This window comes from Mytilus californianus, unplaced genomic scaffold, assembly GCF_021869535.1.
Source record: "Mytilus californianus isolate M0D057914Y unplaced genomic scaffold, xbMytCali1.0.p SCAF_5, whole genome shotgun sequence".
Taxonomy (NCBI): Eukaryota; Metazoa; Mollusca; class Bivalvia; order Mytilida; family Mytilidae; genus Mytilus; species Mytilus californianus.
This window is the reverse complement of record NW_026262701.1, coordinates 43,764,844-43,778,493: the sequence shown is the minus strand read 5'-3', so window position 1 is coordinate 43,778,493 and position 13,650 is coordinate 43,764,844. Positions and strand designations below refer to the sequence as shown.

At 31.8% G+C, this 13,650-nt stretch overlaps 1 protein-coding gene across 3 annotated transcripts in view; it reads right to left on the bottom strand.

The window, feature by feature from the left end:
- The window catches only part of LOC127702263 (uncharacterized), a 249,338-nt gene that overhangs the window by 21,167 nt on the left and 214,521 nt on the right, over positions 1 to 13,650 (bottom strand). For 2 of the 3 annotated variants that reach the window (XM_052206388.1, XM_052206387.1), the window contains one exon: positions 1,430 to 1,708. The exons of the other annotated variant lie outside the window; for it this stretch is intronic. In XM_052206388.1, the coding sequence (XP_052062348.1) occupies positions 1,430 to 1,708 (279 nt within the window). The remainder of the gene's footprint in view (positions 1 to 1,429; positions 1,709 to 13,650) is intronic. 3 annotated transcript variants of the gene reach the window in all.

Sequence of the window (13,650 nt, the reverse complement as noted above, 5' to 3'; positions counted from 1 at the left end):
ACCCTCACCATCATTCTGATGAAGAAATTAAATAAGAGGTGGAAAAGAACATCATGTGATTACAATTCTATGAAAGTGACACAAAATTATGTCAAGCGGTGAAGGAACAGTTGCGGATATACACGTTAAACGGAAGAACGAGTGGACAGATGAATTAACTAATGGACGGACAAACTCCCCTATTACTACATAGTTCCCAATACAGAAATTTTTAAAGGGATCTAATAAATCAACGCTCGTGAGATTGATAGTTGAATGAAGATTATACTTTTTGCTGACAAGAATACAGCAACTAATTATTACAATGTACGTAGGACTAAACGTCAGGACTATCAGTATCGTGTTAATGAAAAGATTCGGTTCATTGCATCAATACATAGAAGATGTATATAATTCTTTTAAACGTCTGCAAAAATAGGCAGGTTTCGAAGTCTTGATCAAGTTATAAATTTTAAACTTAAAAGAAAATATTAAGCATTAAGACAACACCAAATACCCTAAGTACCATAAGTCACTGACATGATTCATAACAGACATTTCTTCAATTTCTCGTTGATACATTTACAAATTATTACGAAACATAGTTTCCATCTTATTCAGGCAAAATAAGCTATAGACAAATAAAGACAAATGATTTTAGGCTATAATTCCTTTTTGTTACATGTGTACTTTGGCTTTTAATTGTGTGGGTTTGAGATGTCCTGGTGAAGGTATATCCATAAAAAAGCGTTTCGGACGCACCAGTTTAATAAAATGTCATTGTTGTTCTGTTATTAGGCTAAGTCTATAGTGAATAGGTGTCTCATAGGCAAATTATGAATGATAACTCATCTTCTTTTTTTATAAGGTAACTGTAAATGAATTGCAGTTAAATATTTTGATGTGTATAAAATAAGCAAATCTTGATTCTAAAATGGGAATTATTTGTTGCATTTTATTTAAATGAAGACATTAAACTGACTTTATCTTATTGTTTTAAGAATTTTAACAAATAACAGAAAATGTTAAAAAAAAAAATTACCGGGATCTCAGATAATCTAGATTTATGATAGATTGTTTTTATTTTTATTTTGTTTTTTTAGAAAATAAATGGATATGGTGTTTTCATTTTATTTCTGACCAAGAGCTTATTTTTCGTATCGTATTTTGAAATTTTTACCATTTAGTTTACTGTCAAGTAAATAATTTTCATCTATCTTTCATTTTTGTGATGATCATGATATAAAGTATTTGTAGCTAATTATAGAAGTAGTAGTAGTAGAGGTAGTATTAGTACTGTATTTATGCTTATTTGTATAGGAATCTTATGTTAAAGTCTGGAAAAAATAAATTCTCTGCTGTTGTATGTCAGTTGCTAATGGTGCAATATTTTTTACATGTATTTATATAATCAAATATTTATTGACTTGCAAACAAAAAATAAAAATACCTTCCGGTGTCAAAGTGATATTTTCCTCAATACATCCTAATTTGTTACATATCTTTAATCCATACACACCAAGGTCCTTTTCCGATTCAATATGTATTTCTGATTCAATTTTATATCTGTAATCATATCTTTCTTTCGTAACAGTCCAATCGGACCGAGTCACACGACACCACTCTACAGTTGGCAACGGGAACGATACTACATGCATTACTATGTTTTCAGTTGTATCCACTTTTGTTCCTATTTGTCTTGATTTTGCTGTGGCATTCCTAGGTTTACCTGAAATACATTTTTTAATTGTTAAACAATAACTTAGATATACATTGTCTCTTCATATTCCATTTTTCAAACTACCATAAACATTTATTTTGTCATTTAAGGTACTATAATCTAAAATCTTTTGAATTCATGGACTTTCGGAATTTTAATTTGTCTTTCATGATTTTACCATTTTATTCCGCAAAAAATATGCCATACCAACTTGTTCTCTAATAATAAGGTAAAGGTCTAAAATATATACTTAGAAGTATCTGCGTATTACTTTAAATCAATATCGATTTTTTTAAAAGACGTCATCCCTTGGTCCTTTATAATTGTTATGTAAAAAATGTTAAAATTGGCCGTCGATTTTGAATCTTTTTTTTTATTATGACGGTCAGATCTGGACATCGATTTGAGGAACGGGCGTCGATTAGAGACCGGACGTCTATATCAGTCTTATATGTATACTCCTGCAACTGTATTTACAATATTATTGTTTCTAATTATACTCCTGTAACTGTACTAATAACATAGTTTTTGTGATATACATTCCTGCAACTGTACTTACAATATATGTTTATGTTGACCGTTCTGGTATCTTCATTTCCTATCCCATTTACAGCTCGTATTGTAAAATTTCCTGAATCTTCACACTTAAGAGAAGGTAAATTAGAAATGTAATCAGTATACTCGTTGCCCTTATCTGATTGGTGAATCGCCAACAAAGAGGAGTTAAACATTATTTTCGGATCTGGATTACTTTCAATACGCAGTGTCATCTTCAAATATACATCTTCATTGAAATGGAAGGTGTTTGAGGTACCAAAACTGTAAATCTTACTTGTATTGCTAAACCAAATGTTTGTTATTTTAGGAGAATCTGAAACAAAGTATATAATACTTCAATATGGTATGTATGCAATGAACTATATTTCAATTTAGTATACTGACGTGATTAATATTATGCAGTTGGTATGTGCATTTAGAGGTTACAAGAAGTTGCATGTGTTACCGTGCTAAGCATAAATCATCTCTTAATTCACATATCGGAATACAGAAAAAAGGTGGCTGATAGGTGTCTGAAATATCTGAAAAGTGATCACACGTTACAAATAATCACTACAAAGCTGCTGTCCAACTATGAATTCATTACATCTTATAACATTTTTCATTCAATATATTGAACAATTCAAAGTATCGGGAAACAGACTTTTACAACTTATCACTGCCAAGCGTTGGTTGCTTTAATCTACAGTTGGAACCAGTTCTCACCTCTCGTAACATCTGTCAGGAACTGTTAAGAGAAATGTTTTAAAACAGCCACTTATGCATTGTTTCTGCTAGAAGTGGTTTTACCCTAGAACAATTTGGACAGTTCTAACTTAGAACAGTTTTGGACAACTCATATATTGTTTATTCAATCTATCTATATATCTATTTAATTTATTATTTAATTTAATTAAATTTTTTTCCACTCAATTCATTTATTTAATTTATTCATTTAATTTATTCATTTAATTAATTCAATTTATTTCTTTAATTTCTTTGATGTATTTTATCAATTTATAGAATGATGTTCATTACAGCTAAAGAGAACTATCTTGATAACGTCCTGAAGTTGTCTATTAACTGACTTGGGTGATCGCAATTGTAACTGAAATCGACAACAATGGTCTTATGTGTAGGCCTCCGAAGGAACAATCAAATGTTATAAACACGTTCCGAGTCGTAGATTTTGTACGTGGACTATAGAATGTCAAATTATACTTTTCTTTACTCGTTAGATTGAATTGATCAACTTATAAATTTTAAAATTATAAAGAAACTAAGGTTTTAACTCCCACAGGCAAAGTTGCCCTTAGACGGATTTGGCTATTATTTTGTCCTGTTTGGCCATATAGCTCTTCAACTGTTGCGGTTATTATACATCCTTGGCTTTCAAATATTTAGCTTTGAGTATTCCTGATGAAGGTAAATCCAGAAAAGCGATTCGAACGCATGGAATTTATAACGTGTTGATTTCAATTTATAAACCATTAAAATTACACAAGTCAACATTTAATGAGTTAGATAAAAGTGTTGTTACACAAGTCAGCGACGGACGTTTTGAAACATTACGCTGTTATCTTGCCCTGTGATAATAGGAAAACGTCTTTCCTCTGGGCCTGCCTATTATTTTTTACAACAAAAAATCTGAAAGATTACGCAAACGCCATTATATGGAAACGTTGTTTACACATCGGCTAAATATTTATCGATCCCTGAAAATGACGACACAAAATTGTGGGTAGTTATACAGTTTAGACTGCAGGAACCTTTTTTCTAAGGTCTTGTACGTTTCATGGTTGTAAAATAACACAGAGAAGATGTATTGATGTTTATAAATATTTATTTGCTTGATCTTTTAAAACGTAAGGAAATTAATTTCAAGAATAACTTGCTGGGTTGTAACATGAAAAGATCGTTGTATACCGCATCAAAATGTTCTAAAATCAAATTGCCATACAAGCACCGAGACTTTTAATAAATTTTATGACTGGTTTGTCCTTTACCTCCTTTAATTAAATTAAAATCCTGAAATCACACTACATATACATTTGTACAAACCATCGACTAATTCAACATGTTTGAAAATCTGTATAAATTTTAAACATACTTTTCAACCGATTGGTATTTTCGAAACAGCTTTTTGTAACATTGAAATTTAATTTCCTTCCTGCCACCTCTTAAATATATAGAAATATGGTCACATAGAGTACTCCCCATGTGGATGTTCCCTTAAAAGAAATGCACTTGTCAGCAATGTTATATAGACTATTCGTATTTGAACAATTTTCTCCGATGCATGTGTTTTGAAAGCGCAATGCTTGAAACACGAAATCAAACCATTGCTATTATTCCACCTCTTTGAGGTTAACAAGTCAACATGAAGTTTCTGATCTTTTCTATGAAACCCTTTTTATAGATTTCTGAAATTCTCCCGTAATTCTTGTAGATCCGCTTAAAAAAACCGCTGTCTGTCCATCCGTCAGTCCGTCCATCTGTCCCATGAATATTTTTCCAAGGATTTCTGAAATTTGGTTTTAGGGTTTATATATAAGTCCGTTATACCGTGTAATGCGATTTCAGATTCATCACTCAACAACTTCCTGTTTACCGAACACTTGTATCATTTTACACATGATAGCAAAGTTGAAAATTTTCGTCCCATTTTTCTTAGGAACTACAATACAAGTATTTCTGAAATATGGTTTCAGGCATTATATAAGTCTGCTATACCGTGTGATGCGTTTTCAGATTCATCACTTAACAACTTCCTGTTTACCTTATACTTTTAGTGGGGCGGGGGTATCATTAATGAACAGAATTAAGCTCACAGATTCACTTGTGTAATTTGTTCTTGTCCAATATGCATACGATATATTTGATGCATTTACGAAAGTAACGTCGATCAGTCTGATTACACCGTATAAACAAATGTTTTAAAAAACGTCGTACATGTACCAGACGTGTCATAGTAGATAGAATAAAATCTGTTTATCCTTTTTCTATTTCACTATATTATTAACATGATTATAAAATGTACGATTAGAGTGCATTAAAAGAGGGACGAAAGATACCAGAGGGACAGTCAAACTCATAGATCGAAAACAAACTGACAACACCATGGCCAAAATTTAAAAGACAAACAGACAAATAATAGTACAGATGACACAACATAGAAAACTAAAGACTAAGCAACACGAACCCCACCAAAAACTGGGGGTGATCTCAGGTGCTCCGGAAAGGTAAGCAGATCCTGCTCCACATGTGGCACCCGTCGTGTTGCTTATGTTATTACCAATCCGGTAAATAGTCTAATTTGGTAAGTCACATTCGTGAAAAGGGAAGGGTATTGTAGTTACGACATAAGGAACATATCCGATATCATCTGTGAAACGGTTATTCCATAACGGTAAACCAACTCGTGATGGCGTCCGTAAAATTTACGAAGGGATGATTTCAACTTCACCATTTGCAACTCTTGGCTTAATAGCTTCCATGTGGAGCAATCCTCTATCAAGGAAATCATGATAGGAAACACAAGCCCGGGAATATCGTATCAATTGGGAGATGTATACTCCGTATGCAGGCGCTGCTGGAATGTTGCTACATAGAAATGGAAAGTTCACAATTGGGAAGCTGGAATCATCTCTTTTGTCGTAAAGTTTTGTTTTCAACCGACCCTCATTGTCAATTTCTAGATGTAAGTCAAGATATGAGGCAGACTTAACTGTATCTGTAGTATCCTTTATCTCTAGTTCGATGGGATAGATTCGTTCAACATAGTCACCAAATGTTGTATTATTTAGTGAGAGAACATCATCTATATAGCGAAACGTAGAGTTAAAGGATATTACTAACTTCTTATCTTTCTTCCTAAGAAGTTCCTGTATGAAGTCAGCCTCATAATAATAAAGAAACACTTTATTTGATTTCAGCATTTTGGGACATTAGATGCAAGGCTTAAATATCGTACGCCAAACGCTTGTTTCATCTACACAAGACTCATCAGTGACGCTCGAATGACATACATCCAAAAGGCCAAATAAAGTACAAAGTTATATATACCCCTCCACACCAAGAAAACAAACAAAACCAAACAACGAAATATATTTTGCCCCCTCCAAAAACCAAAATAAGCTATTAAAATATGAATAACAGATTAAAGAACAAAATTCAACGAGGTATGAAAATGAAATAAGAAAGAGTAATCAGACAAACGTAAATACAACATGTATAAATATGAAATCAATAAAATAAGGAAAAAAATATATAAATATAAAAAAAGCTGTTGCTCTTTTTTATGAGAAACAACAGTTCATGAAAAGTTGTTGAGTTTTTGTCTCGTTTTAAATTTTTTGATTCACATATTTTGGAAATCAAATTTTTCAGTTCATTTTCGTGCTCATTACAGTAATGTGATATTCGAGTAATTTCAAGTATTGATCACGTGACACAATATTTTTTTCATTTACCATTCCAATGTCCAAAATTGCTGGTAGTATATTTGATGTTGAGACTTTTTTTTGGCACAACGACAATTCGACATAAACAAATCCTCCGTATAGTTCAATTCAGACGATTCGAAAGTTTTCATTTTAACTGTTAGAGGTTTGTACATTGAAACATTGTATGGTTGCAATTACTCTTGCAGTCAATAACTTCGTAGACACTTTATTTGATTTCAGCATTTTGGGACATAGTTAGCTTTTTTTATTAATATAATTTCTATGAAAACTTTTCATATGAATTATATTTATAAAATCAGGTAACTAGGTCACAAGGTGTACAATAAAGTACCTATAGTCTATGTACTTACTGAATGCACAAATGACTCTATTCATTAAAAGTATCCGTGTAACACCCGTTAATGTACTATTTTCTAAAACTCTGCTGGGGGGCAAATTCGTACCCGATATAAACATAAATATAAATAGATAGCGACCACGTGCAATTGAATTTTTCTAGGTTTGTTTGATTTCATGGTATAAGTTAAAAAAATAAGTTAATCATCGTTTTTACCTGTATAAGAATGATGTTTTGTGAATCGAATCAGTCAACGAAATGGTTTAGCCTTGTTTCACATTCAATGTTGACAATTTTTTCCTTTTAAATAGCTGAATACGCTTAAAACATTCTGAAATCCATCTCCAGCTTATTAGGGTTAAATTGAAGTTCACACGAATACGGATTCACATGATGTAAAATTATTCACTTGTAAGTCAATAATACATCAGTTTTCAGCTTATTTTGACAAATGTTTGGACAAACTAACTGCTTATAACATAATATTATTTCAAAAATCAGCTTCTATTAATACTTGAAACAAAAAGATTCGTATTTTAAATTTTTGTCTTAATAATAGCTAATGCCCCTTTAAGGAGGGATTCTGTATCCTATTGAAAACGAAAAAGTTTCTGTCTTATTAAAGCAAAAACAATATTTTGACCCATGAAGACGAATGACTGGTGGCTTAAAGAAAATCGTTCTATTGATTTGAAGAACTTTAATTTAAGAGTTTTAAAGATGTGACGATTTCGCAGGCTACAACAGCGTAACAAAAGGCAAACAAGGATTTAGGAATTAATAATCTTGCCTTATTCTATCTGTATAAATTATCTTGCCCGAGAGAGGATAAAATGAATATTTTTTTCCTACGAAGAGTGAAAATAATTTTTTGCGAACTAAATAATCCGTACTATCCACAAGTTTAAAATGCATATTCTATACGCAACAGCTCCCCTCCCCCACAAAGCTCCACCCACCAAAAATAAAATGGTCGTCTCGTAGGCTTATCAAATTTGTTTCTTATAACTGAACACTATTGGAGTTTTGGACATGTAAATAATAATAATATCATAATCATTTTTATTCAATGTATGTTTCTTCCTTAAACATTCATAATAAAATTCACGTTCTGAAAATCTAGTTTCATGTACACTTAACCCACACAAGGCCTACACCTATCTTATCTACATTATCTTTCGACTGCATGCTATCAAATCCTACATGTAAACATTATTTTTTACCAATGGTAACGTTGCAGAGTTTCGTTTAAGTGTCAAGGACAGTAACATCACACCGACAATTTTGATACAGTTGTACATGCATATTGGACCGTACACGAATTTTGCTTCCCTCTTTCAAGCCTACATTGTACACGTATTTGTTACGTTTTGTATGCATCTTGATTCAAAAACTTTTTATCTAGAGGGCACCGTAGAAACTTCCTAAATAAATTGCACACAATAGTATACATAAGAGCAACATAATAATGCAGTTTGTTTTTGTCACTACATTAGACTGGCAAACATTCTTGATCAAATCCTTAAAACTACACATTATCTATAGATGACTAAATTTAAACCATTTTTACACAAAACTCAAACACCCTGGTGTTGTGATCGTTATATGTAGCTATATCTAGAAGGCAATGATAAAGTTGTATACTAAATTTTAAATCTGATTTTGTTTTAATCTGTTTTCGTAACAGTTTTCTGTTATTTACAAGAATTATTTAATTGGAACATGTAAGCAATATTATAACGTTCTTGCGACGAAAGTGCAAAACATTGAAGAATTCCTTTGCAAATGTTAGCTCAAGCAATATTGATTATGCACTAGATTTCCATGTGGATTAGCCGACATGAGTTGTTCATTTGTTGACGCTTACTACGGTCACGGCTTTTCCACAAATCATTGTTCATTTGTGAACAGAAGAAAGAATGATATTGATCTACTCTGTACCAAATTGTAAAAGAGGGGGAATTGGAGGGATTATTTAAATGTTGTAACGATCGAAGCGTTTCCTTTGTATCTTTATTGATTGAGTTTTCTAAGGAATCACAAGTCGTTGTTTACCTTTACAAATAATAATGTTAATATGAGTACAAAATAAACCATTTAAAATGCGGACTGTAGTCTATTGTAAGGAAACGTACCGATTCGAACATTACAATCTGAATAAACTGAAATGTAAATTGTTTTAATATTTCAAGAATAAATGATTACACTATACAGTTTAGATTTAGGTAAGAAAGAAAATCATTTTATCTCCATTACACAAAAAAATGCTTTGGAGCTTTCTACAGTGTAAGTTGAAAGTTGTCTCAATTCTATTTTAAGGTTTTTAGCTAGGACCTTTGTTATGTAGATATTTCATAGGAAAATACTTACACTGTACATTCACAGAAAGATCTGTACTGTTCCATATGGTTTTATCATAAGAATTAACAACACGACAACGGTAGTTCCCAGTCTGATTCTTCTTTATTGATGGTACAGTAAGCTGAGTCTCATTTGAAATTATAGTAATTTTGTCTGTTTTTATTTTTTTCCACTTGAATATACATTTCGGATTGCAAAATGCAGTACAACGTATAGGGCCTAATGTAGTTCCTTCTGTAACATTGATAGCTTCGTGTCCAGGTGTCAGCACAACATTGTCAGGACCATCTACATCAGTCAAATAACATATGATAATGTTGGGTACAAACCATAAAAAAAAAATTCAATTAAAAAGATAAACATGATTACAATAAAAGAGGAAAAAAACTTATCAATGGAGGCATGCAGATGCAGGACAGATAACACATGACAAGAAGGCTAAATGCTAAAATAAGTTCACAAATCGTTATACAAATAAAAACCATATTGTCAGCAACAAGACCTGAATTATAAACCGGAAATGAACTCGGCTGCTTTAGAAGTGTAAGATATATATGCTCGTCTAGTTCTAAAATATAAAGTTTAATGATTGTGCTTTGAACATTGTAACTGCTTTAAGTACGTAAGCTACCTATCATTGATTAGTATGTTATACACATTTCAAAGTAAAACAAAACAAAACAAGACTATTTACTTAATATGTTTGAATAAATGTCGAATATATAATAGTTTGTTATTATTACTATTATGTTTCTGAATATAATCATAACCGTTATAATTCTGATCCACTACATAAAGGCGGTATTGCGTATAAGCACGTTCCATTTTGTGCAAAACTTAGCTTGTTGGCAAATAAACATAAAAAAAAAAACAATATTTAGAACCTTCAATGTGTAAGAGCAATATTTATTATATTGTAGCATATGCGAGTCTTGTACAGACAATGAGTGTAGCATTAAAATGACACGCATGTCTGTCAAATAATAACCAAGGACTGAAGCTCATAAACTCGGCAATCAAATGCAGGACTTCGGGAAAGTTCGGAGAGCCGACAACCTGGCATCGGAAGTTGGCATGTCTATCTCACAACAATTGACATCAATGATTTATAAAATTATACTATACTTACAATAAGGATCCAAAGTAACCGTATTACTCATGTTAGATACTTTTCCACTATCATCAGTTGCCTGACAAACTATGTTCATGCCTTTATCCGACTTTTTAAGTGTGTTTATTATTAACCTATTGTTTTTAGCATCATTTCTTAAATTTTTGAAAAACTGATACGACAAATGTGACGGTATATACTCAGGCCATCGCTGTACCAATGAAAGACATGTAACGGTAACTCTACTGTTGACAAATGGATGCTCAGGATTAATGGTTAAAGTTGGATTCTTTGGTTTAGCTAAAATATTTATCAACAATTCAATAAGCATTAGAGACGTTTCCTGTTAAACATTTTATTTGTAAAGTAGTTAACATGTATCCCAAATGTATTTAATAAGATGATAAAAAAAAAAACATATCAAAATAGTGTGGTAACAACTAGAAATCACGAGGATAACCTGGAAGTTTTCAAATTTGGGTATATGTGTCTCTGAAATCTAAGTGTGGTTCAAAAGGATGTATTTAGTTTAAATATATTTTATTGTTCAAATTACACATGGAAATTTTACAACTTAATTACGTCTTCCTCAATGGAAGGATGTGTTAAAAAGTGATTATTTGGCCATTGAAATTACAAAATTATGATAAAAACTTTCCAAAGTCAAAGGACCTCTCAAAATTATAATGATTTTATTGATAAATGAACAGGAGGGTAAATTCTGGGATTTTTCATAAAAAAAATCAATTGTGCTGTTACTATTAGATCACATAGTTAAATCTTCATTTGTAATATGATCAAGTCAAACTTATATTTCCCATGAGCCTTTATTAAGAACCCCTTAGTACCATTACATTATTTATTCCAAAGTTCCTTTTTATTGTGAACTAAAGCAGAATTCATAAATATTGAGTTTGATTTCTATACAGATTCAATTTGACAGCGTTCATTTCTTCTTAAAACCCAGAGTGTTAGTTCGAGAAAAATATAAAAAAAAAAATGAAGAGAAAAAAAAACTGAGGTTCAGGCCTACATATTTCATTTTTGACAACCACACCGTGTTTCTTCATAAATCATTTTACGGTGTCAATAACGACCTTGAATCCAATTAAAACATATATGTCTGACTGGCTAAACAATCGTTGTTATTTTGTCTCACAGCTGATTTCTTGACTCGTCAGCTAATTCCAATCATAACTATTTTTTTTGATTTTTGATCGAATCCAAGACTTCAACCGACATTCGTGATATACTGTTTACCACAAGACCACCGACGTCAAATATATTCAAGACAAAAATTAATTAGTTACATATATACTGAAGAACAATGAATAAGTATAAGGATATTGATTGGAGTCATCTGTAGTCGAGGAACATTCAGCTGCAAAATTTTTTAACTGCATTCAAGATAACTATCTTTTTCAACATGTGAAGTCTCCAACTCGATTTCGAGAAGGTCAAAATCCAAGTTGTTTAGATTTGATTTTTACAAATGAAGAGAATATGATTGATTGTGACTCTCTAGTATTTGATTCACTAATTGGTAAAAGCGATCATGTTGTAATTCATTTTGACTATAATTGCTATTTAAATTTAGAACAAGATACAAGTGAAAGATTTCAGTATTTTAAAGGTGACTATAAAGCTATTATAGATCAGCTAGATCAGGAAAATTTTGATGTCTTATTTGAAGACAAGAGTGTTGAGCAAATATGGGCTATTTCAAGTCTAAGCTAAAAATGTACCAAAAAGGAGGCATAGTAACTAGTTAACTGATTCGCCTATGTGGATGGATAGGAAAACTAAATCGGCTATAAAAAATTGCGTATAGCGTGGAAAAGAAACCAACATTCAAGGTCAAAAGCTTTCATATACCAATTATGCGTCCAGTAGATATCTTTGTAATAGCACTATACTTGAGGCCAAGAAATCTTACGAAAGGAAGGTATCATTAGAGGCTTTGACTAACTGGAAGTCGTTTAGGAAATATGTCAAATCTAAATTAAAACGTACTAGTGTTGGAAACATAATGAAGTCTGATGGGTCTTTATCTAAAAATGACAATGAAAAAGTAGATGTACTTAATACGTTCTTGAGTAGTGTATTTACGCGTACAGAGGATTTAAACGCACAACCAAATGCGAAAGAGATGAAAGACGTAATTTTAGATATTTCAGTTACTGTTGATGATGTTTTAAAAAAGTTGAACAGTTTACACGTAGATAGGTCAGCAGGGCCCGATAATCTTCACCTCAAAGTATTATATGAACTTAGACAATCTATAAGTTATCCATTAAGTATACGTTTTAATAAATCCTAATCACATGCATCAGAAGATGTTTTACCAGAAGAATGGAAGAATGCAACACTTCCGCCTATTTTTAAAAATAAAGGTGACAAAAAACAGCCATGTGACTACCGTCCAGTAAGTTTAACATGTGTTATTTGTAAAGTGTGTGAATCACTAATTAGAGACAAATTAATGAAGCATGTATTAGAGAATAATATGTTGTCCGATTGTCAGTATGGTTTTAGACCTTGACGTTCCTGTTCAATACAACTACTTGAGGTACTTGATCATTGGTTATCTTTGTTAGATACTTTCTGTTCAGTGAATACAATTTATTTAGATTTTAGTAGTGCTTTTGACACTGTGCCTCATGAGCGTCTTATTGGTAAAATCTACAATCTAGGAATTCAAGGAAAAGTTTTGGATTGGATAAAATGTTTTTTAACAAATAGATCCCAGCGGGTTAGACTTAATAATACGTACTCATCTAGAGCTGGAGTGATCAGTGGAGTACCCCAGGGCAGTGTGCTGGGGCCCGTACTATTTTTGGCGTTCATAAAAGATATGCCAGATGCAGTTGCTGGACTGGTTAAAGTTTTTGCAAATGACACAAAGATTTATTCGTCCGTAGTTAATGAGCAACAACACCAGGAATTGCAAGCTGATTTAAATGGATTATGTGATTGGTCTAGAAAATGGAAATTATCATTTAATGCAAGTAAATGTTAAGTAATGCACTTTTGTTAAAATAATATCTTGTCTAGATACACAATGTTAGACAATGAAGATAATTATGTCCAGGTTAATCCTGTTACTGAAGAAAAGGAGTAACATTTGAGCCTAACCTTA